The sequence below is a fragment of the Astyanax mexicanus genome, chromosome 3 (assembly GCF_023375975.1).
Source record: "Astyanax mexicanus isolate ESR-SI-001 chromosome 3, AstMex3_surface, whole genome shotgun sequence".
Taxonomy (NCBI): domain Eukaryota; kingdom Metazoa; phylum Chordata; class Actinopteri; order Characiformes; family Acestrorhamphidae; genus Astyanax; species Astyanax mexicanus.
In genome coordinates this window covers 18,055,561-18,082,205 of record NC_064410.1, presented here as the reverse complement: position 1 = coordinate 18,082,205, position 26,645 = coordinate 18,055,561, and the positions used below count along the sequence as shown (strand labels likewise).

General features: G+C 39.5%; 1 protein-coding gene across 4 annotated transcripts; it reads right to left on the bottom strand.

The window, feature by feature from the left end:
- Positions 1-391: 391 nt before the first annotated feature.
- On the bottom strand, positions 392-26,645 carry rtbdn (retbindin). Of its 4 annotated transcripts, none has more exons than XM_007239142.4 (7): positions 26,498-26,645; positions 26,187-26,284; positions 22,971-23,128; positions 20,477-20,573; positions 19,117-19,245; positions 16,486-16,582; positions 392-4,758 (listed from the first exon to the last, which is right to left on the bottom strand). In XM_007239142.4, exons 3-7 carry the CDS (start codon positions 23,122-23,124, stop codon positions 4,423-4,425), a joined length of 813 nt encoding a protein of 270 aa, XP_007239204.2. In that variant the 5' UTR covers positions 23,125-23,128; positions 26,187-26,284; positions 26,498-26,645; the 3' UTR covers positions 392-4,422. The 4 variants fall into 4 exon arrangements, with proteins under 4 accessions (XP_007239204.2, XP_007239202.2, XP_015458490.2 ...); XM_007239140.4 differs by having other exon boundaries at positions 22,971-23,168; positions 26,498-26,643; XM_015603004.3 differs by lacking the exon at positions 26,187-26,284.

Here is a 26,645-nt window from a genome sequence, read left to right as displayed (position 1 = left end):
GAGGGGGGTTGTTTGTAGACTCACAGATTGATGATATGACAGTAAGGGCTTATATACTACAGCGGTGTACTTATAGCTTCTGTGTATGGATTAAACAGACTGTTTGTTTGGTACTGTACTATGTAAATCAGATTGTGTGTGTGTGTTTGTTTTATATCACATACACAGTTATTTTCAAAATACTTGTTTTTGATTCGTTTTTAAAAACGGTCTGGGGTGGTGAACAGTATGAATTGAAAGTTAACTGTTGACAGTTTTAACAATCAAGACTATGAGGAAAATTGGATCAATGATTTAGCCCTTTAGCTGATGTGCTGAACTGATTTTATTAAATAAATAATGTGTGCTCAGCATTCAGAGGTCTAAAACTGCAAGCAAACCACAGAACAGATTAGAAACACAGTGTTTATTCAGGGAGTCAAGGGTACAGCAACCCACCAACGTGTTCACATTCAGATTAAACATGATGTAAATCTGCCCACAGAATACCATCCCAAATCCATGACATCAGCCTCACTGTACTGCACTTACTGTAAACAGAAGCAGCAAAAGCAATGTGACAGAGGTACGGACACGGACAAGGACACGACTACCGACACGCATCCAGATCATCTCCGCTTCACCTGCAGCCCACAGCCCTCTTACAGGAAGGTTTTAGTGAACGGTTTCGTTCTTTAGTTTTGCATTGGAACAAGGCTAATGTAGCTAACCAATTGTAGAAGCCAGTTGTCACATAACTATTGTTCTTTAAGGCTGGACATAAAAGAGTGCCAGCTGCAACAAGACACATCTTCTCATTCAATGCGTTTTCTTTACTTTCATGACTGTTTACATTGTAGATTCTCACTGAAGCATCAAAACTATGAATGAACACATGTGGAGTTTTATGTACTTAACAAAAAAATACCTGGCCTCCACAGTCCCAATCTAGATGGTTTGGGGTGAGCTGGACCGCAGAGTGAAGGCAAAGGGGCCAACAAGTGCTAAACACCTCTGGGAACTCCTTCAAGACTGCTGGAAAACAATTTCAGGTGATCTACCTCTAGAAGCTCATTGAGAGAATGATGCCAAGAGTGTGTAAAGCAGTAATCAGAGCAAAGGGGGGCTATTTTGAAGAAACTAGAATATAAAACATGTTTTCAGTTCTTTCACTTTTTTTTGTTAAGTACATAAAACTCCAAATGTGTTCATTCAGAGTTTTGATGCCTTCAGTGAGATTCTACAATGTAAATAGACATAAAAATATAGAAAACGCATTGAAAAAGAGAAGGTGTGTCCAAACTTTTGGCCTGTACTGTACCTGCCTGTGTTCTATGTGTGTTACTGGAAGATTCCACTAGAGGACAGCGCAGGTGTCCGAAGACTGCTGGATTTAACTGCGGTTTTGCGTGTGCTGCACCTCGTGTACACATTGTGTTAACTTCTGCATGTTTTTAACCAACGCAGCAAACCGGCAAAGGTTTCGCAAAACCAAGCAAAAGTGGCAGCCATTAGGATTACTCGCTTGTATAGCAAGTATAACAGTTTTAAATGATCATGTTTGCATACTTACTTGTGTTGAGTATGTTTCTGACCTTATTCACTTCGCCAAGACTGCACCATCCTAACTGGGACAGTTTGAGGCCTCAGAGAGAGTTTCTGTATTTACTAAAATTATTTTGGGTTTGGAGAATTTGGCTTCTATTGTTTGTTAGCAGCATTAACCTTACATCCTGAGCCAATGACTGTAAAAAAAAGAGGACATAGGTATTCAGTTTCCTTCCATTTAATAGAAACAGAGCCAAAAACATCTGACATATTGTCAAATTTGCAATCGTCACAGTAAAGACCAGAAGCAGAGCCAAGGCTGGCTATGAGTTAATTCCTAATTGTGGTCCCACCTTCTTACGGTATAGCAGAATAACGTTCATATACTGACTTCTGGGGAAAAATAAAAAATGTGGCATTATTAGTAATAGGAAAATTGACTGTTGGTATTAGATGGGAAATTGGGGGTCTGTTTCCTCATTGAAAAATATTTATATGGGTGAAGCTATACATCATACTGCAACCAACCAGCAGAGGCACTAGACCTGTAGGTGACTGTGTGCTCTCCATGTTTTTATACAGTCATTGTTTAAAGCTGCAATGATCAACTAGAAACCCAAAACAACATATTGTAATTGTATACATTTTGATGTACTGAAATATTCCTTTCATGTTTTGTATAGTACATTTTTTGAACACTCTAACAGTTCTGACAGTTTGTTACACCACGCAGGCTGCAGTGTCACTGTGAAAACCCGAACCTGTCACATACAAATACGTCGTTATACTAGAACAGCACAATATTAAGACACTAACATCATGCATTGAGAGATTAAGAGACTAGAGGTAAATGTGCTTTATGATAATGATATCCATCATAATGCCACCATCTTAATAACATTACTGCTGTTCAACAACCATAAAGGAGGCAGATGATAACGTTAATTAGAAATAAAGCCTAATCGCTGAATATACTTCTTTACTACTATACTTCAGCACTGATCCCAGTATGTACTGATTAGAGGACTTCTGATCCACTGTTTGGACTATCAGTGCTACTATAATGCATAGAAATGTAACAGTCCCTGTATGTACTGATCTATATAGAGCAGATGTTCAGTAATAATGGTAATAAATGCATAGATATGGTGACAGATAATGTTTAGCCATAAAACAACAGCTTTAGTGAACATGCTAATGTGGCTCTAAAAACCACCTGGCAGATGCCAATTAGCAGAATGCAGATTCAATTTCCATAATGCTAACTATTTATTGTTAACAACATTAGCATTTTAAGAGAAATATTTCTTTAAATGAGGGATAAACCTAAAATGCAAATAATGTGAGCATTAGCAAGATATATCAGTGTCTGATGTGATATAATTATTTGGGCTACAGAAGATACTTTAGAACAATGAACTTTTCTTTCTTTATGTAAAGCTTTACAACAAAGAGCCTTAACCCTTCTGCTGCAGTATTTCCTGTTTGTCTACACATTACTTTCAGACATTTTTTGTTTGGTCCATACTTTCAGACGTTTCAGTTTGGGCCCGAACCAAAGTAGCAGGTGTGAAATGGACCATGAACCATGGTTCGGATAAAAGGACCAAAGAGTTTGGTCCAACCAAAAAAGCTGATCTCAGTCTGGATCTACTGGACCATAATTCAGTACTTCTGCAGTGTGAAACATTGTTTAGACTTACAGACCAATTACAGGAAGTTGAGTCAGACTTTAAACAAACCAGAGGAAAAAAGAAACAATTTTGTTGTGCCAAAATCCGACTACCCATGGTGTTAAAACATCACACAGCAGTATGGGTACAACAGACTACACTGTATGATGTGTGATCCTGTATCTACTGTAACTGTAGATTAACCCTTATTTATAAACAGAAATAAAAGGAATCTGAGAGGAATCTGCTACACTCAGACCAAATTATGTAACAAAGACACAAACCTTAGTGCAGACTGTGGATTTTTATGTGTGAAAATGCATTTAATTAGAAAGCTTTTGGAGACCCACCACCCTGCAAGTATTAGCTAGTCCCTGCAGCAACCCACCTGATCCAGTTTATGAGGAGATTCGTAATCAGTGGGAAAAACTGGATCTCGTGGGTTTGGGGTAGGAAAGAGTTAAAACCTTGAGTTGTTCCCCAGTAGCAGGATTGACAAATTAGGATGTTGAATGGATAGAACCCTCAGGGCCTTTTTTGATCATTACTGGAAACATGAATCTGTGATTTATCATTTATTGTATTTAGACTCTATATTATTATTTTTGGTTGAAAAAGAATAATGACTTAAAATAGGAAAATCACTTTGAGTTTTAAGATTGAGTTAAAAGAAATGTCTTTCACAGCTGAAATATTTGCATTTTATATGAAATAGCCAAAAAACACTGACCAGCTGTAACATAGAGTTAGAATGTCACCAGCAAAAATGAGCATTATCATTGATTATCATGGGATTTTTGCTATTTCTTATTTTTTGTGTTTCAAAGCCACTAACTGCAATGCAAAAATTGTTTTAAGCTGATTGTGTATTTAAAAGCTGTTTAAATCTAGAAATTGGGTTCTAAATATTTTTTGAGCATTTCTATTGGTCCATACATCATGAAGGGGTTGGTGGATTATTTTTATACTTAGTCCTAAAATAAGGTTCTTCAAAATTGTACATTTCATTTATAGCATAATAATTTAATTAATGAATTTATTTGTGGCATCACTTTAATGATATTTTTGTTTACACCACCATTCTATGTAGAATGGGCAGCTGCTATTTTTTAAATGGTGTTATACTGCAAAAATAAAGAACGTAAAACAGCAGTATGCAGTGAAAGGGTACGTAAGCCCAGGTGTGGGGTCTGCTGCTTGTGATCCAGAACGAGGGAAGTTTTTAGAAGCCGCTCCCGCTGCCCTCCGTGTCGTGGAAGGGTACTGAGCGTTTCCTCAGCACTGAATTGGCAGTTCCACTCCGGGGCTGTGGGGGCGCTGCAGCGGCGTGGCCACAGGGGGCGCGGTACTGGGGCAGGCCGCTTTTGGTGGTGTCCAGCTCATCCGGGTTGTCCTTCTGCGCTCTCAGGGCGGCGATGACGTCACGGTCTGACGGGCTGAGGGTCAAACACCCACAGCCGTGACCTTCGACCCCGTCCTCCTCCCCGGCCTCGTCCTCCACCGTCATGAAGGCATCGCCCCAGAGACTCTCACACAGGTCCCGCCCATGCTGGTACATCTGCAAGTCACACACATTAACATATTATGATTTCAATTGTAGAAAACATCACAGGTAATAATTAAAGTAATAATCTGTCCAACATCAAGAATGAACATTTTTAAAGTGAGATTAGCTTTAGCTAAAGATAGTTTACCACTAATTACAAAGTGTGTGATTGATTTCTAGCTTCAGATACACACAGAGACATTTTTTACTACTACGATAAGTTTTATATTATAATAATATTCCACATTATTCTCATTTTAAGACCATTTAGTATCATTTATATATGCTTTCAATTATAATATTAGCATAAAAGTACAATTTAACCACACTTTTAAAGGACCCACCTAATAGTATTTGGTAGCAGAGAGTTGTGATAAACGTTCTAATATCGTTGCAATCATTGTGACATCACGTTTTCAGCACATTACGTTTCTGGAACATTCCTGGATAACCTTCCTGATACTTTTTCAAGGAGGTGTGAGTTTAATATAAAATTTGTTTAAATATATCAGCATTACGGTGCATTTACACTGCTCCGACGCGACAACGCACAGCGACGGATCCCATTCATTTTCAATGGGAAGCGCCGCCTCCGTCAGACGCAGTCGCGCGGTGCATCATGGGTCCGATGCGTCGCGAGCGGGGGATGCGATGAAAAGTTGAGCTCGGCTCAACTTTATGCAAATGAATCCGTCCAACGCGATGCGTCTGTCCAATCAGAGAGCAGGTGTTGGCCTGTAACGCGTCCTCAGCGCAGCGCATGAAAACATTTTAGTTCCGCTTTCAAGCGTCCAGAGAAGCCTAGAAGAGAAGTTTCAGGCTTCCCTGTTCTTTATAAAATCCCTGCTGATTCACAGGGACTCTGTCAGCGAGGAGAAAGGCTGCTGTGATTGTTGGAGTCTCTGGTGGGTTTTTAAAATATTAATATGTAATTTAATTGGAAAAGTTTGCTTTTGTCAGCTTATATACTGCTCACTAGACAGTGTAATGAAGCTCATTCAAACATTTATATCTATAAAGACACATTAATAGTTATTAATTATTGGAAATAATAATAGATTATATAAAAGCATTTCCCATTTATTAAAATGATTTAATTGGACGATGCAGGGAACGCCTTTGTCACGCCAACATGGGACCAGTTGGAGGGGGGTAGTGCGACCATGCGTTGTCGCGACGGAGCAGTGTAAATTCACCGTTAGCCTAGTGCTAAAGTAAGTTACTGCTATATAATATGGGCGGCTCTTTACAGACCATGATTCGGATTCACACACTATAAAGATGTAACATGTCTTTTACAGACAACCCAAGTTGCAAAAGTTGATTTCAGGGAGGTTACTTTTCAGGGAGGTTTTACTTTTTTTTAAATTAAATTTTGAGTATTCAGAGGTGAAATGAGTTTTATCTTTTTTTCTTTTTGGAAGGCCCTGCATCTGCTTTCCTTTTTTTTTGGCGGGGGGCTGAGAAAGCCTTTATTTGACAAAAATTGACAGTTACAATATCACAAAAAATTGCACAACATCAAAAACATTTCATATATTACAATAATTATTAATATTGCCTCCGCCATGATCTGCTTTCTCTCACTCACTAAACAAATCCCGTCCGGGAGGGGGGAAAAACACTGCCCGCCCACACTAAAAACTAAGAACCCTCTCTGTTTTCTCTCTCTCCTTCCCACACGCGATTAGAGAAAAAAGTCTGTCGCCTGTGTGCGCGTTTGGGGCGCTCGTTCTGAATTCCGGGAGATTATATGTGACTTGCGGGCATCAGGGAGCCACTACCGAAATGCGGGAGACTCCTGCAGCTTCAGGGAGACTTGGTTTGCCTGCGGTGGTGGTAATATCATGGCCTTGTGTTGCTGATTAATCTTCACTGATGATGTCATTTGAACTCATTTGAACATTGAACAACTTAAAGAAAGATGCAAATAAACCGATTGGGAGATCCTTCATCATGCAGTAATATACTGACCCAAAACAAACTCACAACTACATTCCTTTTCAGTTTTGGCGGTGTGTTTTGGGTCATTATCTATTGCATCACCGTTTTAGACTGGCCTTGTCAATTTCAAGACTTAAACCCTATAGAGCATGCATTTTATCTGCTAAAGAGGAGACTGAAGAGAGCAACCCCCAAAACAAACACTATCTGAAAGAAGCTACAATAAAAGCAGTTGTTGAAAAGCAATGACAAAAATTAAGTCTTTTTCACTTATATATGTTCCAATACTTTTTCTTACAAGAAAAATGGGTAAAATCAGACAGCTGGTTTGCTTCTGAACTGTGTATCAAATACACATGTAATAAAGCTGAAATATTAATTATTTTTTTCTCATTTTCATATTTTAATGTCAAACCAGAATGTTTTTATTCTACAGCTGAACTTTTTTGTCGGAGGGCGGGGCTGCGTTCAGTGCAACGCAACCCAGCATGCACCGCTTTAAAAAATACAGTAACTGAATTATTACTCTGTATCTATACCTAGGCTTCTTGTTTTGGCATGCTAAATGTGTATGTTCCACATGGGATGTTCGTGAACACCAGAATTAGTTTTATCACCAGTGCTAATAGTAAATACACCCCACCTCTTTACAGTGACTGATTCCATGCCTTTCAGCGTCAGTGTTCATGCATCATACCAGTAAACAAACACTTTCTACTGGGTAAACAATCACCAGCACTGCAAACAAAGCCCATCTGTCCTGCATTCAGGGTCATCAGCCGGAGAGAAGAAGAACCCACTGGTATTTTAGCTCACTGCTTTGAGTTGGCGACTAAAACTAATGAGTGTGACACAGATTTAGACGAGACAGACACTTCCATCATCTGCATGCTGGTATTACTAATGAACAGACTGGCAGCAGGGCAGGAAATGAAGCTTTATTGGTGAAAAATGAGATATCTGTCATTTAGGAATGAGTTAATTGACATCTGAAAGAAAAACAGCTGATCTAATTACACACCCGTCTCAGCACAGCACACTGTCTCAGCACAGCACACCGTCTCAGCACTGCGTTAAACCACAGCGATTTGTTCAGGACTGTGTTCAGTGATTCAGCTAGATTAAGGGTTAGAGTTCTGAGCTGAATGTCTGAATGAGGGATGGGTTGGACAATGAAACTGAAACACCTGTCATTTTAGTGTGGGAGGTTTCATGGCTAAATTAGAGCAGCCTGGTGGCCAATCTTCATTAATTGCACATTGCACCAGTAAGAGCAGAGTGTGAAGGTTCAATTAGCAGGTTAAGAGCACAGTTTTGCTCAAAATTTTGCAATGCACACAACATTATGGGCAAAATACCAGAGTTCAAAAGAGGACAAATTGTTGGTGTTGTAATGTCAGCATACCACCAAGAAGGACCAACCACATCCAACAGGATTAACTGTGGACTCAAGAGGAAGAAGGGATGTTTGGGTGCTAACCCGGATTGTATGTAAAAAAAACATAAAACCTGCTGATCAATCACGGCAGAATTCAATGTGCACCTCAACTCTCCTGTATCCACCAGAACTGTCCGTCAGGACAATAAATTATTGTGGTCTAAAACCAGGTGTTTCAGTTTTATTGTCCAACAAATTAAAAAAAACGAAATAAGTAATCTGTAATCTCTTAACCAGAGTATTCTGGGATGTCTCTGTGCATGTTTACTCTTAACTGGAGTATTCTGGGATGTCTCAGTGTGTGTTTACTCTTAACCATAGTATTCTGGGATGTCTCTGTGCGTGTATACACTAAACTGAAGTGTTCTGGGATGTCTCTGTGCGTGTGTACTCTTAACTGGAGTATTCTGGGATGTCTCTGTGCGTGTCTACTCTTAAGTGGAGTATTCTGGGATGTCTCAGTCCGTGTATACACTAAACTGGAGTATTCTGGGATGTCTCTGTGCGTTTGTACTCTTAACCAGAGTATTCTGGGATGTCTTAGTGTGTGTTTACTCGTAACCAGAGTCTTCTGGGACGTCTCTGTGCGTGTGTACTCTTAACTGGAGTATTCTGGGATGTCTCAGTGTGTGTTTACTCTTAACCAGAGTATTCTGGGATGTTTTAGTCTGTGTATACTCTTAACCGGAGTATTCTGGGATGTCTCAGTACGTGTATACTCTTGGTGGAATTTGGGACATCTCAGTGCATGAATATTCTAAACCGGAGTATTAAATTACATTAAAAAAAATGAAAAAATACACACCACACCACACACACACTGAGTTACGTCTCAGAGCAGATAGCAGTGTGCGGTTGGAAACAGTGCTTGCCTGAAGGGGTGCAAGCATACATACACAGACACACACAGACACATGCACAGGGCAGTGTGGGTGCGAGAAGTGTTGTGATCAGGGCAGACAGTCACCCGAGGGTCATCCTCATACTAGATCTGCTTCATCTCACACAGCCCACCCTGCTCCTCACACACTCCTCAGGACATTATTACTGCAGCTGAGGAAGCAGAGTGTCCACACACTCCACTCTCACACTCACAGAGCCTTCACACCCACACACACACACATACACATTTTTCCCAGCTAACAGAAAATGTCATAAGAATGTTTACAAATGTTTTGAAAAGGATCCAGGAAGATACTAGAAATTTGTGACATAATAATGGTTTACATCACAAAGTTATTAGAACATTCATCACACAGTGTTCCCAGTTAACAAACACTAACATTATGAAATTGTTAACAGTAACATTCCCAAAAATTAAAATTATTTTTGTTCCAATTGCTAAACCCCAATTTTGTAAACTAGGCTGGTTTTATAATACCTCATATATTCTGCAAAATGAAGCACTACAACCAAAACTACATAAAACATTATTAAAATCTAATTCTTATTTCATATTAACAGATTTTTGTCGTACTACACATTGTTGGGTATCATGAAAATCTAAACTTGTAGAAAATGAATCAGATTGTTCACTTCTGAAGATAAATCTAATGCTGAAGTTGGGCTGCACACTGTCCAGCCTCTCGCACTGTCAGCATATGATCCATGATCAGATAAGGTTCCTCTGATTTCAGTTAAACGTTGTTTCTTTTTTGACCACTCCTCCTACCACTCTCACTCTTCCTCCCCCTCTTACTCTCCCTCTCCCCCTTCCTCTTCCTCCCCCTCTTACTCTCCCTCTCACTCTTCCTCTTCCTCCCCCTCTCACTCTCACTCTTCCTCCCCCTCTTACTCTCCCTCTCACTCTTCCTCTTCCTCCCCCTCTCACTCTCACTCTTCCTCCCCCTCTTACTCTCCCTCTCACTCTTCCTCTTCTTCCCCCTCTCACTCTCACTCTTCCTCCCCCTCTTACTCTCACTCTCACTCTTCCTCTTCCTGCCCCTCTCACTCTCACTCTTCCTCCCCCTCTTACTCTCACTCTTCCTCTTCCTCCCCCTCTCACTCTCACTTTTCCCCCCTCTCACTCTTCCTCCCCTCTTACTCTCCCTCTCACTCCTCCTCCCCCTCTCACTCTCACTTTTCCCCCCTCTCCCTCTCACTCTTCCTCCCCCTCTTACTCTCCCTCTCACTCTTCCTCCCCCTCTCACTCTCACTTTTCCCCCCTCTCACTCTCACTCTTCCTCCCCCTCTTACTCTCCCTCTCACTCCTCCTCCCCCTCTCACTCTCACTCTTCCTCCCCCTCTTACTCTCCCTCTCACTCCTCCTCCCCCTCTCACTCTCACTTTTCCCCCCTCTCACTCTCACTCTTCCTCCCCCTCTTACTCTCACTCTTTCACCCCCTCTCCCTTTCACTCTTTCTCTCCCTCTTCCTCTCCATCTCACTCTCACTCCTCCCCCTCTCACTTTTCCCCCCTCTCACTCTCACTCTTCCTTCCCCTCTTACTCTCACTCTTTCACCCCCTCTCCCTTTCACTCTTTCTCTCCCTCTTCCTCCCCATTTCACTCTCACTCTTCCTCCACCTCTTACTCTCCCTCTCACTCTTCCTCCCCCTCTCACTCTCCCTCTCAGTCTTCCTACCCTCTCACTCTTCCCCCCCCCTCACTCTTCCTCCTCCCTCTCACTCTTCCTCTACCAGCTCTACCCCTCCCTCTCACTCTTCCTCCCCCTCTCACTCTTCCTCTACCAGCTCTACCCCTCCCTCTCACTCTTCCTCCCCCTCTCACTCTTCCTCTACCAGCTCTACCCCTCCCTCTCTCACTCTACCTCCTCTCTCTCACTCTTCCCCACCCTCTCACTCTTCCCCACCCTCTCACTCTTCCTCCCTCTCTCACTCTTCCTCCTCCCTCTCACTCTCCCTCCCTCTCTCACTCTCACTCCCTCTCTCACTCTTCCTCCTCCCTATCACTCTTTCTCCCCTTCTCACTCTCCCTCCCTCTCTCACTCTCCCTCCCTCTCTCACTCTTCCCCACCCTCTCACTCTTCCTCCCTCTCTCACTCTCCCTCCCTCTCTCACTCTTCCTCATCCCTCTCACTTTTCCTCCCCCTCTCACTCTCCCTCCCTCTCTCACTCTTCCTCCCCCTCTCACTCTCCCTCCCTCTTTCACTCTCCCTCCCTCTCTCACTCTTCCTCCTCCCTCTCACTCTTCCTCCATCTCTCACTCTTCCTCCTCCCTCTCACTCTTCCTCCCCTTCTCACTCTTCCTCCTCCCTCTCACTTTTCCTCCCCTTCTCACTCTCCCTCCCTCTCTCACTCTTCCTCCTCCCTCTCACTCTTCTTCCCCTTCTCACTCTCCCTCCCTCTCTCACTCTTCCTCCTCCCTCTCACTCTTCCTCTACCAGCTCTACCCCTCCCTCTCACTCTTCCTCACCCTTTCACTCTTCCTTACCCTCTCATTCCTCTACCAGCTGTACCCTTCCCTCTCACTTTTCTTCCCACTCTCACTCTTCCTCACCCTTTTACTCTTCCTCTACCAGCTCTATCCATCACTCTCACTCTTCCTCACCCTTTCACTCTTCTTTACCCTCTCACTCTTCCTCACTCTTCATCACCCTCTCACTCTTCCTCTAATCTTCCCTCCCTCTCATTATTCCTCCTGCTCTCAATCTTCCTCACCCTCTCACTCTTCCTCTACGAACTCTACCCCATTCTCTCACTTATCTTTAGAACATTAAGACTGGGATCACAATGATTAACCATCATATTTAACAATGTTGATTCTAAACATTCACTAATCGATATCTTCATTGAAAAGATTACTGACTTTTATTTGTATTGTTTAATTAATGTATTAATTTTTTATTGCGATTACATGTATTCATGTTACAAATATGAAGTTGACATTTTCTCTTTATTTTTCAGAGGTCTTTTTTAAGTAAATGAAATCTGCTCTTTTGTTTGATGATGTTTGGCTGGTTTGTCACTGCCAACATTAGAATGTAAAGCTGGTATGCTCTGGACTAATGAGAACCTGAAAGAATGAATTAAACATGTCTATCCAGGATGCCTTATTCCTGCTTCTTGCCTAAAAAGAGTCCCTCTCTTTAGTGGGTTTGTTGGAATTAACCGGTTTGGGCTGGAATGAGTTTTTGTAAGAACCAGCAGGGATTCTGGAGCTTTAGCAGGTGCACTGGACTCATCTGTGACACAGAAAATAAGCTCTAAAGTGGATTTAAAAGAGTTTGCTTTATCTGTGAAGCTGCGTGTGTGTGTGTGTGTGTGTGTATAGATTGTAAAGTGTACCATAAGCTGCTGTCTTCATTGATGGCAACAATAGACACAGAACAGCTCCTGATGTGTGTGTGTGTGTGTGTGTGTGTGTGTGTGTGTGTGTGTGTGTGTGTGTGTGTGTGTGTGTGTGTGTGTGTGTGTGTATGTGTGAGTTGATGCGTGTGTGTTTTTTATTGTTGACAAAGGACTGTCTGTGTACATTTGTCAGTGTGCCTAAAGTGTCTGCTTCAGTACATCTACTCTTCACAAACTGTGTGTGTGTGTGTGTGTGTGTGTGTGTGTGTGTGTTTGTGTGTGTCCTGTACACTCCTAGCTCTGAGCTAGTTGCAGTAGGCAAAAAAAAGGCAAAATATTAGCACCTTTTCTAACAGTAGAGAAATTACATAAAAATTTTTTAGCAAAACGATAGTATGTCAGATTTTTAATAAAACAACTTGTTGTAGGTGTACTTCCTTAGCTTTAGCTCTACCCAGCTAACAAGCTATCAAGATATATATTTTTTTACAGTATATGGAGCTAATGATTTCCGACAGATTTCAGCTCTTTTTAAGCTGAACATTTATCTAAGGACTTACAACACTGTCCTCTTTACCCAAATCTCATTTAAGTCAATTTGTTACAGTCTATGATCCTAATAATGTCAAAAAAACAGATGGAATGTTGGGTTAGCATAGCTAGCTACGTTATGATCTGTGTCCACAGCAGCAGCTATTCAGACAGCATGCACTCTGAATACGAAACAAATTAACCTGAAATTCCAACACAAAGGGTATAGGGAATAGTTTTCTTTATGGTCATAATGTTGTATCAACGCTGAAGACACTGGAAACATTCTGTCTGGAAACAAGAAGCTGTTTGTTGTGACGGCCACACTGGAGCTGATAGATCAATCAATAAGATTCAATAAATCCACTGAACAATGACTCCACTGAACAATGACTCAGCGGAACAATGACTCCAGTCTACTTTCCTTGGCCACCAAACACAACTGGCTTTACATAACCTCTAACTGACCCAAAACAGGGTTTAACACTGGCACATTAAACACATGCCTGCCAGATAATCCCTATAGTTCCCCCGATTAGCTTGCAGGTTCAAGCTTCTAAATTAAAGACTATAAACTTTTTGAGGTAAAAACCTCATTGGACTTAATACAGTAATCAAAAGGCGGCAATTGATTCACTTAACAATAAATGGGGAGACCAACGAGAGCGGTTGAAATACCAAAAGGAGTTCCCACTACACATGGCATCTGTTTACAGATAAAGTCCCACCCTTCTACAAAAAGAGCCAGTCAGCTTGTTAATTGTTAATTTAGTAAAGATGTTTTTGAGTTGCTAATAGGACTGGAGTGAGGGTACTGTAATAAAGTATAAAGCTGTCTCTAAAGTTCTGTTCTTCACCACTCCAGTGTTTATATCCAACAAATGTAGTAAAAAGCAACAAATGAATGATCTGCCGTTTGGATGGAGTTCTTATGTGAGAAAACAAACTAGCAGAAGTGAGCCCCTCCCCCAAACGAGCCCAGAACTGGTCCTGGGTGTGGACTTATTTATTCTGGACAAATGTGAAAACAATTTAACTTCAGATACCAAACTACACCAGGCTGATCCACTTTTTGTGAGTGATGAGGGAAGTAGATACATAGATAATCCTCAGGAAAAAGAAAGCAATCATGACCAAAATACGGATCTGGGGCCTCATGTACTAAGAGTTGCGTGGACTTCCTACTAAACTGTTCCGTACGCTCAGAGCTGAAAAGTAGGCAGAATCCCACATACTTTCTCTTAGTACATCGCAATCAACTTAAATTTAAGCGCAAGTGCACAAACACATCACACATGCAATGATTCCTCCCTCAATTATGCAGAGTATAATGTTATAATAATAATAATATTAATAATATGATAGAGTATAATATGTCTGTCAAGAAAGTGTCACAAGGCGCGTAGCATAGCAGCTGTCTTTTAAGTGATTTAATAATTATCCATGTTTTAAATTAATTATTCCAAGCTGAATAATAAATGCTTTCATTTAAATGCTTTAAATGAGTTGCTTACGAAGAAGCCACCCATCATGTTGGAAATCTGAAACGGCCTATAAGCCAGTCATCATCATGGGCCAAAACATCATAATGGTCACGGAAAACATGCTCTCGATGAATTCGGCCATGAGCAATAGTTTCCAATAATGCCAACGCTGCCATCTCCAACAACTCCAGCGCAACATTTAATGCATGTTATATAATCTAGGTTAAGTGGAAACACGTTGAATGATTACTTCAGTAAGCCAATGAAATTGTCTGATTAATTTACTGCTTAATTGTCTGATTAATTTACTTTATTTTACCCAATAATGGCTTACTACAATGTGTGCATAAAAGATATGTAAACAGTTGTAATTTCAATGCATTGCCTCTAAGTGTCACCAAATGACAAAAACACAATACATACGCACAAAAACATGTGTACGCCTGAAATGAAAGTGCCGTGGGGAAAAAAACTTTCTCAAGTTCAAGTCACATTTAGTACATCTGACCGTGAGCATGAAATATGGCGTACGCAATGTTTTTGTTCGTACGCACCTTGTACCTAGTACATGAGGCCCCTGTTCTTTCTGCTCTGACCTCAGCACACCATGTTTCAGACTCCTCCCCTCACTCCCTCGGTTCTCCTCTCGTTTGCTTTCGTTCTGCTGCAGGCTTCATTATGCATATGTAAGCAGAACACAACACCACATTAACATGCTTTCACCCTGCCGCTCCACTGCGACCCACTTTACTCTTTGTTTAGAGGCCATTTTTAGCCCTCCAGAATCCCTTCATCCATCTCTCTATCTCTCAGTGTCTCTCTCTTCCTCACTCTCTCTTTTCTCTCTCTCTACTGCACATGTTTGTATGTACAATGTGCCAATGGTCAGATATGGAGATAGAATCTGACAAGGACTGTGCAGACTGTGTGTGTGTGTGTGTGTGTGTGTGTGTGTGTGTGTGTGTGTGTGTGTGTGTGTGTTTGTGTCAGAGAGGCACTAAGTGTGTGTATTTCAGGCAGTTGTCCAGAGAAAGTCCCAGCTGTGTCCAAGCCCAGGGTCACTCTGCCTCTTTATAACCAACACTAACTTCCTCTCCTCTCCTCTCCTCTCTGCTCTCCTCTCTCCTCTTCTCTTCTCTGATATCGAATCATCACAGTGTCATCTCCATTTTTTCGGACTCAGTAATGTTTAGAGGTTGTATATATCGTACTACACAGTCTGAGGCCGAAAACTGCTGATGTATAATTAGTCCTCCATTCCTCCACTGTTGCAAATGCTGCTCAGCACAATCAATAGCAAGAACTTTTTTCCATTGCCTCTATATTAAGGCTGGTTTATACTTCTGCATTGAGTCAACACATAGATAACGGCATAGATTACACGAGTACCCAACACTGATGTGCACTGATGGGCTCAACCAATCACAGCTTCTCCTGTCTGTATCTTTACATTTCTGGGGAGATTAGCACAAAGCTACAGTGTAGTTTTGATGCATAAAAATAAAGTGGCCTTCATTGGCATCATCCCACAATGCTTCACATGGAGAATGAAAGCCAGCTGCAGACACACCATCACTGCACATCTCAACATGCTTGGAGGAGAACACTAACTACCCATTCTATTACTTCAGAGCTCCCAACAGCAGGAGCTGCACATACACAGTTTCAAATCTCTAGAGATCTTAGTTATAACTAGCCTGATTTTAACACCAGTTACACTGGTTTTGCTTGTTTGTGGACAATAGGGCTGCAACAGTTATTCAATATAATCGAACAATTGTTCAATATTGTTGACAATTAGTCAATCAGTGTGTCGTCTTGGTGAGGACTTGGTTAATTTGAAACTAAAATGCACTATATACAGTGCTGGGAAAAGAAACACAATGGAATCCAAACTGTTAGAAATTACACATCATTACTACATATCAAAATATTCTACATTTAAACATCTTCTGGGCATTTAAAGGGCATCTAAATCCTAGGTTTAGCTGTTTTTCTTATTTTAAAAGGGATGGAGAGCATGGCAGCTACCAAAAAATATTAATTGAAGCCTTAGTGGACTGGTGAATTGGTGAACTGGTGAATGTGTGCTACCTGCTGGTAAGGTACGCAGCTGCCGGTGCAGTTGAGTCCTCTCGGGTCTCCAGCCCAGTCCCGAGCACAGGTCAGGTCTGATTTACACGCTTCATACCTGACATAGCAGAGGACTTCATTACAACAACTACAATAGTACAAAAATGGTATAAAAATTTTCCTTTGCTGCTCTATTACAGTTTTTTAAAATTGCTAAGAAGCATTTACCAGTACTTTTCTAAACTCTAAATGTGAATACAGATAGAGTTACGTGTTTAAATATGTAGTTTCAGATTTAAGTATTGAGTTACAGGTTTGAGTGTCGAGTTTCAGGTTTAAGTATTGAGTTACAGGTTTGAGTGTCGAGTTTCAGGTTTAAGTATTGAGTTACAGGTTTGAGTATTGAATTTTAAGTTTAAATATGGAGTTTCAGGTTTGAATAAGGAGTTTCAGGTTTGAGTGTGGAGTTTTAGGTTTGAGTATGGAGTTACTGGGTGGAGTATGGAGTTTGAGGTTAAAGTAAAGAGTTTTAGATTTGAATATGGAATTTCGGGTTTGAGAATGGAGTTTCAGGTTTGAATAAGGAGTTTCAGGTTTGAGTGTGGAGTTTAGGGTTTAAGTGTTGAGTTTCCAGTTTGAATATGGAGTTTGAGGTTTGAGTATGGAGTTTCGGGTTTGAGTATTGAGCTTCCAGTTTGAGAATGGAGTTACGGGGTGGAGTATGAAGTTTCAGGTTTGAGTATGGAGTTTCAGGTTTGAGTGTGGAGTTTCAGGTTTGAGTGTGGAGTTTTGGGTTTGAGTATGGAGTTTCAGGTTTGAGTATGAAGTTTCAGGTTTGAGTATGGAGTTTCAGGTTTGAGTATGAAGGTTCAGGTTTGAGTGTGGAGTTTCAGGTTTGAGTGTGGAGTTTTGGGTTTGACTATAAAGTTTCAGGTTTAAGTATGGAGTTTCAGGTTTGAGTATGAAGTTTTAGGTTTGAGTATGAAGTTTCAGGTTTGAGTGTGGAGTTTTATCTTCGGGTATGAAGTTTCAGGTTTGAGTGTGAAGTTTCAGGTTTGAGTATGGAGTTTGAGGTTTGAGTATGAAGTTTCAGGTTTGTATATTGAGTTTCCAGTTTGAGTATGGAGTTTGTGGTTTGAGAATGGAGTTTTGGGTTTGAGAATGGAGTTTCAGGTTTGAATAAGGAGTTTAAGGTTCGAGTATGAAAGTTTCAGTTTGAATATAACGTTTTAGGTTTGAGAATAGAGTTTAGGGTTTGAGTATTGAGTTTCCAGTTTGAATATTGAGTTTGAGGTTTGAGAATGGAGTTTTGGGTTTGAGAATGGAGTTTTAGGTTTGAGTATGGAGTTTTGGGTTAGAGTTTGGAGTTTCAGATTTGAGTATGGAGTTTCAGGTTTGAGTATGGAGTTTCAGGTTTGAGTATGAAGTTTCAGGTTTGAGTGTGGAGCTTTAGGTTTGAGTATGGAGTTTTAGGTTTGAATATGGAGTTTTGGGTTTGAGTATGAAGTTTTGGGTTTGAGTATGAAGTTTTAGGTTTGAGTATGAAGTTTTAGGTTTGAATATGGAGTTTTGGGTTTGAGTATGAAGTTTCAGGTTTGAGTGTGGAGTTTCAGGTTTGAGTGTGGAGTTTTAGGTTTGAATATGGAGTTTTAGGTTTGAGTATGGAGTTTGAGGTTTAAGTATGAAGTTTCAGGTTTGAGTGTGAAGTTTTAGTTTTGAGTTGGAGTTTTAGGTTTGAGTATGGAGTTACGGGGTGGACTATGGAGTTTGAAGTTTAAGTAAAGAGTTTTAGGTTTGAGTATGAAGTTTTGGGTTTGAGTATGAAGTTTCAGGTTTGAGTATGAAGTTTCAGGTTTGAGTATGAAGTTTCGGGTTTGAGAATGGAGTTTCAGGTTTGAATAAGGAGTTTTAGGTTTGAGTGTGGAGTTTAAGGTTTGAGTATGGAAGTTTCAGTTTGAATATAAAGTTTTAGGTTTGAGAATGGAGTTTAGGGTTTGAGTATTGAGTTTCCAGTTTGAATATGAAGTTTGAGGTTTGAGAATGGAGTTTCGGGTTCGAGAATGGAGTTTCAGATTTGAGTATGAAGTTTCAGGTTTGAGTATGAAGTTTCAGGTTTGAGTGTGGAGTTTTAGGTTTGAGTGTGGAGTTTTGGGTTTGAGAATGGAGCTTCAGGTTTGAATAAGGAGTTTAAGGTTTGAGTATGGAAGTTTCAGTTTGAATATAAAGTTTTAGGTTTAAGAATAGAGTTTAGGGTTTGAGTATTGAGTTTCCAGTTTGAATATGGAGTTTGAGGTTTGAGAATGGAGTTTTGGGTATGAATATTGAGTTTGAGGTTTGAGAATGGAGTTTCGGGTTTGAGAATGGAGTTTTAGGTTTGAGTATGGAGTTTTGGGTTAGAGTATGGAGTTTCAGATTTGAGTATGGAGTTTCAGGTTTGAGTATGGAGTTTCAGGTTTGAGTATGGAGTTTCAGGTTTGAGTATGGAGTTTTGGATTTGAATATGGAGTTTTAGGTTTGAGTATGAAGTTTTAGGATTTAAGTAAAGAGTTTCAGGGTTGAGTATGGAGTTTTAGGTTTAAATAGGGAGTTTCAGGTGTGAGTATATAGTTTTCAGAGTTGAGTTTGTTATGCTGATTAGGGGTGTGGTCTCACCAGTCTCTGCAGAAGCTAGTGCACAGTGGCACTGCCTTCAAGAAGGAGTTGCGTTGAGGGTGTGACCAGTGAGCAGCGTGGGGGGAGCAACGGTAGAAACACACCACCCTCTTCAAGAAGGCATCACAGCTGGAGAGAGAGAATATGAATACATTTAATATATGTTATAAAGACTGATGGTGTAAACGCTAATACAAACACTTATATTTACAGCTTCCTAAAAAAAAAATATTATTAATTATTTGTTTTTCTTCGGAATGGGGTGAACAGCCTGTCCCTTCAATTCACACCAAAAGATCTACTGAATAATACTTCAGCCCAAAACGATTAAGTTAGTGTTTATCTTGAATAATTTGTAGTGGATACTGAATATTTCTTAAATCCTGATTAATTAATGTTGGAAACTGATCACTTTATAGCTCTAACTCAATATTAATTAGTACTTCAGTAGTACTCCATAAAATCTGTATAATTTATATGTGTAACTAAATTATTCTTAGATGTAAACCAATTAACTGTGAATGCTGAAAATTAAACATTTCATACTTAAAAACTGATTTCATATTGTTAACTAAATAATTCCCAGTTGATACCAAACAATGTACACCAGAAATTCTTAGTGATTACTTACTTATTTAAAGTGTTTTCTCAGTTATTCATATCAGAGACTGAATAGTTCATAGTAGGTACTAAATCATTTATAGTAGATATTGATTCATTCATACAGAGTAGGTAATTATAATGTTTAGTATATACTGAATAATTAATAGTGTTTACTGAAGTGTGTGAAGATGAAGGTCTAAATAACAGAGTTAGGGTTTAATGGGATTATTCCTTCTCAAGAGTTCAACAGTTTAATCATATTTACAAATCAGAATCAGGAGAGTAAGTTCAGGTCAGTGGGTTAGGCTGCATTAACAAAGTTCAGTATAATCCTAAGATTAGCTTAACCCTTATAAGCAGATTTCAGGGCCTGGGTGTAAAATGTGCATGTAGTACATTAATGAGGCAGTATCTGAATATCTAACCTATTATACTGAAGGTTATTCAGAGACCATGACTGTTAGCTACGAGGTGTTCTGTAGTTAATATAGACAATGTTATTATCCAGCAGGAACAGGACATTTTCTGTTGCTGACCCTAAGCTTTTGATCTGCTGAATCTGGTGCAGTAGTGTTTATTAGTTTGTTGTGAGGTGAAAATATGCCCTCCTGTGAAGTTCAATTCCAGCTCTAATCAAAGTACTCCTGCAGACCCGCCTCAGTCAGTCAGTGACCTCCTGCCTTACAGTTCCACTCTCACTTTCCTCACTGTTCAGCCTGAAGTTACTATAGAAGAAAAGAACAGAGTCTGCACTTACACTGGACTGAGAGTGCCACACCTGTCCCATGGGGTGCCGTCATCACCGGCAGGAGGCGCAGTCAGGTCTGTGATGTCCTGCTCTGAACAACAAGCATCTGAGAGAGAGAGAGAGGAGATGAAGGGATTGAGAGACAGTAAAATACACAGCATCTACCATAACTTAGTCTTTTAAATTGTCTCGTCTTTTGTATTTATTGTATTTATTGTTATTTAGTGTTATAGTTTTATGTTACGCTATTGTCACTCTGCACTCCCATGTTGCACCATGGTTCCAGAGGAAGTAATTTCACTACACTGTGTACCTGTACTCAGATGTAATGACAATAAAAGCTGCTTGACTTGACTTATATCTCTTTATGGAACATAATAGAAATGAAACTTGTGCACAGCTGCAGTATAGATTTACTATCATCTGAAAATAACTCAGCTCACAGCCATTAATGTCTAAATATCTGCAACAAAAGTGAATACCGTGCACTTAAAATACTTTAATTTTCACAAAAATTGTCAGTGTGCCCTATAATCCAGTGTGCCTTATGTATGAATTTAACCAGCCACTGCGCTGAAGTACAGTGTTATACAGGAGTTTCAGTTTAGTTCACCGTGAATCTGGAGCAGTATTAGTATTAGTCACAAATCGCACTAAGCGCTAGCTCTTTTGCTGTTCAGAGGTGAATATATTGGTCTGTAGCCTGCAGCTAACCCCGGATAGCACTGGAGGAGCAGCATTAGCATTAGCCACTAACCGCGCTAAGTGCTAGCTCTTTCGCCTTTCAGAGGTGAGTCTTATCTGCCTGTAGCCTACTGCCAACCCCAGCTAGCACTGCTAGAGCCACATTAGCATTTTGAGCTAACTGCACTAGCTCTGTTGCCGTTCAGGGGCAATTAATATCGGCCTGTAGCCTGCACGGTTACCATGTTAAAACAAGCTACATGGGATGAACCACTAGCTAATATCATTCTGGCTTACCAGAACACCATTAGCTGCTAACCTTAGGGGATATCTGCAAATCTAAACTCGCTGTAAATAAATGAAAGCGCTTTACTCACCCAAATAAACATGTTTTCAGAAGAGAAATCTGTGTAGATTAATATCCAGTGCTCATTTCACTTATAAAAGAAAATGTTTTTTTAAGAATTAGTTTTTTACTTAGCTTAGCTTTACAGGTCTCACCACCTAGCAGCAAGACCTGCTGAATTAGAAGGAAAACATGGCGACACCCCGTTCCTTACTAGTGTCACATAAAACACCTTATAATATATATGAAAATAGACCAGAAAGTAGATGTTCACTGACACTGCGCTTATAATCTGGTGCACCTTGTGGTGTGTAAAATATGATACACCTCACAGTAAACATGTCCAAATTGTGCCCAATTGTGTTGTGGTCCCTCTCTAGTGTCATGTTACAAGATTCCAGGTGTGAATGGGGAGCATTAATTTGGTGTTGTGGGAACAATTCTCTCACACTGACCACTGAATATGTAACATGCCACCTCATGGCAAAGAACTCTTTGAGAATGTGAGAATTAGCATTGTTGCCTAGACTATAAGAAGACCAACACCCTGAAACTGAGAGACAGCACGTTGGCCAAGGTCATAAATATTATATACATTCATTATATACATTGTTTACATTGAATTGTCCAGAGAAATTGTCCTGAAAATATAAACTAGCTTTTTTTGTTAATAATGACTGTATAAAACATGAAGGTTGTGGTGCCATTCCATTCTGTTCTATAGAAATTAAGGTGTCCGCCATGTTGATTCTAACTCAAACATCACATTTGAATGTATATGTGGCTGCTAATGTTTACGTAACTTAAAGTAGTTATAGTTATAGAGTAAATATAATTGAAAAATGCATTTTTACATAAAACAAAAAAAATACATAATTTATTTGACATTTACTTTTAATTTTTGGGATTGTTGTGCTACTAATGAGTTTCAATTATGTTTAGTTGAGTTTAGTAACAGTAATAAAAAAAATGCAGAAATATCAACAACTACTACTATTACTACTACCACCACCACCATGACCCCTACAGAGAAAGCTATAGATGTGTCCTTATATGGAATTTTCTGGAGATTCTTAAGCTTTGGCAATCAACAGATTAATAATTCATATAGACAACAAAATGTTTAATTTTTCATCTGTTGTATCTGAAAAATTCAGGGTGGGAAACCTTCAGGAGAAGACTATCACTTTATACTACTTTAGGTCAGAACTGTTTGATTTTAATTTGGAGAAAGGCATATTGTGATGCTGCTTGTTTGCTTCAGGCAAAATTCAAGCGGCTTCATTTTGGCTTCAGGTGGTTTTACACAGGAATACATTTTCCATTGCAGTGTTCTCATGTGTCTGTGGGTCTCTTTGCCAGCCTTGAATAAGAAATCAATACGTTCAGGCAGAAGCGAACACAATGTTCCAGTTTCTGTGGAAGATTGACTGTTTGAATAAGATATATATCCAGAGGAAAACGTGCACTTACTCTCCATGTACATCGTGCACTCCTTCAGATAGGGCTCCGGACTGGGCGTGGCTTTGTGTCTTCCATCCTGCAGACACGCCCCCTCTTGACACCAACCAAGTGTAGCGAGGACACTGGCCAAATAGAGGCCGAGCAGCAGTCTGGAAACGGTCATTTCTCTGGTCGGAAGACGTCGAGATGGATTAATGCGCTCAGCACCTTGGACAGCGCAGAGAGAATTAACAATGGAATTTTACAGACGAGTACACTGAAAGATTATTGTGGTCTGGAATGACCAGCACAATTGGGGGTGTTTTCCTCTTTAAAGTCACTGGGAAGCTAAATCTGAGATTTGTTTCTAATTGGGTTAATTTGGTGTTAATGTACAAAGCATTGATTATGAATATTTTCCAAAACTCTAATAAATATCTGCTGTATTTACTCACTATCACTCTCCTCTGCATGTATAGTGGGCAGGTCTGAAAGTGGATCAGGTTGATATCAGCAGAAGCCTGATTAATAACAAGGCTAACATAGCCCCGCCCTCTCTTTGAGTCTGAGCAACTGAAACCAGCAAGCTAATAACCTGTCCAACTAATAAGCAACCAACTTAGTGAGATAATTAGCAAACGGTCCAAATCACAGGGCAGTGTGCATTGCCATGGTAATGTAAACAAACATTTGTTTTCTATTTAAACACATAACATATTACACACAAAAATAAAACATAATACCGCCGTATCGACGGACTTATTTTATAAATTAACTAAAATAAAAAACAGCAAATAATTCAATGCATTAGTCTGTGTTTTTCAGTTGCTATAGGACTCTTATATGACTGACAGCAGGACTGACCAATCAAAGCTCTTTAAAATGGCTTCTGCTCAGGTGTCTGTGTGACCCTTCTGCTGATTTTGAGAAGGGTGTAGTAATGAGTATATTAGCAAAGTCGCAGGACAATCTAACCAATCAGATACATGATTTTTACTAGGGGGCAGGGCCATGGCTGTCTAACCCCTTCTCAGCGCTCTGGTGAAGAGGCTACGCGCTGATTAGTCGTAAAACAGAGCTCATGCTGCATTAATTCAATAGTTAGCTAACTATCATGGAATTGCGGCTGCAAATCAGACAGATATTCTGTCACAACATATTAAAAAGCTCTTTTAAAGGCTGCCCTTCAATGTAAAACTAATTAACAATAAAAGGCCGCCTGACTGGTAAGTTTTGTGTGTACTTAATGTTTTGGCTGCTGTGACAGTGCCACATAAATAAGCAGTGCCTGGCAGCAGATTAGAACAGATTAGCTGTAAACATGTTACACATAATTTAAACTTTGCTGAATGTTTCACATAACACCCAGGTTTACTATTATATAAAATGTTTTCCCAGGGGCTTTAATCACACTGCCAGGAAATCACCAAACCGACCTGGATGAAAGCCCTCCAGGACCAGAGCTGGGTTAAGTAAGACTCAAAAGGAACAAATCATTTGCCCCATGTTTACAGCTAATCTGTTCTAATCTGCTGCCAGGCACTGTTTATTTTTTCGAATTAAATCAAATTAAGCAACTGTGAAAAACAACATGGAGTGAAGGTGAAAAATAGTATGTTCACATGGGTTATACAAATAATCCATAACCCATATTACCTATATGTAATAGTAACCAATCCATATGTGTAAATATAGGTTATATGCACACTCTATAATAGGGGTGGGACAAAATATAGATACGGCAGTATAATGTCTAATTTTTGTGCGCAATACATTATCGTTATGTGGCATTAAAAAAACCAACATGGATCATTTTTGCCTTAATGTATTTTTGTTTTAAAGTATTTTTCCTGCAAGCTTATGTTACACAGTTTAACACACGTTAGTGTAGCATAGTTCTAGCATGTTCTACCTACATATTCAAACAGCAGCAAAACTGTTCTTATTTATTGCAGTTTATAATAATTAATGTTTTTTTTTTACAACACTGAATAATGCCACACTTGGAAGAGCTGTGAAACCATAAAAAAAATAAATCCATAAATCCTGGTATTTGCTTATTTAGTAGTATTTTATCTTCTACAGTAACACAGATAACGTGAAGTATCGTAGAGAATTGTCTTGTGATATATTGAGTTTTGCCAAATCACATTATTGTTATGTCATCATTATGAGATTAGTTGAAAAGCCAGTCAACCAGGTAAAAACACACTCTATATTGCTAATCTAACTATTACTTATTACTTTTGATTTTGGTCATACTTGGCCACACTGTTCAGTAAGATTGGTTAAGTATGATCACACTGGTTGTTTACTGAGGTTGATCCTGCTTTTAGACCAGCTAAACCATTAAACAAAAACATATGCTATACTGGTTCAAAGCTGCTGGCCAACCATCTTAACCCACTAGACCAGCTTGAGTTGGACATGTTGCTGTTTTAGCAGTAGGTTATATATCGTTGCTTGCTGTTAAAAGAAATGCATAGGAACCTCTTTCTTCATGTTAGTCTATTCCTTTTTAACAATATGTGTAGTATTCACTGTTAAATCTCAAACCAAAAACAGACATTCTGAGCTATATTCTGTTAAAACCTAGCAATTCTAACCAAGCAATTTCTGCACATTACTAAAAATATTACTTACTAAAAAAATAAAACTATACTAAAATATACTAAATACTTAAAAATATTACTTACTTATATTAATAACATATTACTTACTTGGAAGCTCATAGTCATGCAAAATAAACTGTCTTTAGGACAGACTGATTGATAGGATCAAATGTGATATTTTTGAAATTATGTAAATCTAGCAGTTCTTTACATTGTATCAGAATTTCATGATTAATTGGTCAATAGAAATTGTATTTTATATTGATTCCCATCTTAAGAGAGGAATGCTTTTTCCTTAGCCTGTTAAGGTGCCCTTTTGTAGATACACGTTTTTTTTTTTTTGCCTGAGATCAGCAATATATACAGGTAATTAAAAAACACAGAATATAAACAGTCACAATAACAACAATATAAGTATAACACAACTATATATATATATATATATATATATATATATATATATATATAGCTATATAGTTAGCCTTCCATTACAGCTAATATAATATATATATATATATATATATATATATATATATAGTAGCCAATAAAGGCAACAGGGACTAATACACACAAACCTGAACACTGTAACTACAGCTTTTCTATAAAATATGAATGAATCATCTAAAGCACTTACAGAAGAGCAGGAACCACCACACTGCTGCACTCTTAATCTCTCCCTGCTGTGGGTAAAGTCCCAAAGACCTAATGCTCTATAATGTGCTCTTTAAGGGGCTAGAAAAACAACAGAACCTCATAAGAGGATAATACACACACACGCACACACACAACCACACACACATACACACACACACACACCAAAACAACAACACAGGAATATGTTTGTTTCAGTTTTGTTTACTCTCTCTCTCAGCTGAACACAACAACTATAACTGAGTACAGACATTATAAACTCAGGAAAATAAGGAGGAAGAAAGTGTGACCTACCGCTTCCTGCTGCTCAACGACTCAACACACACACACACTTCTGTTCAGCAGCTTCAGTCTCTCCCCTCCTCTCTCTCTCTCTCTCTCTCTCTCTCTCCCCTCTCTATCCCTCTGTCTCTCTATCTCTCTCTCCTCGGGGTCGCTGTCA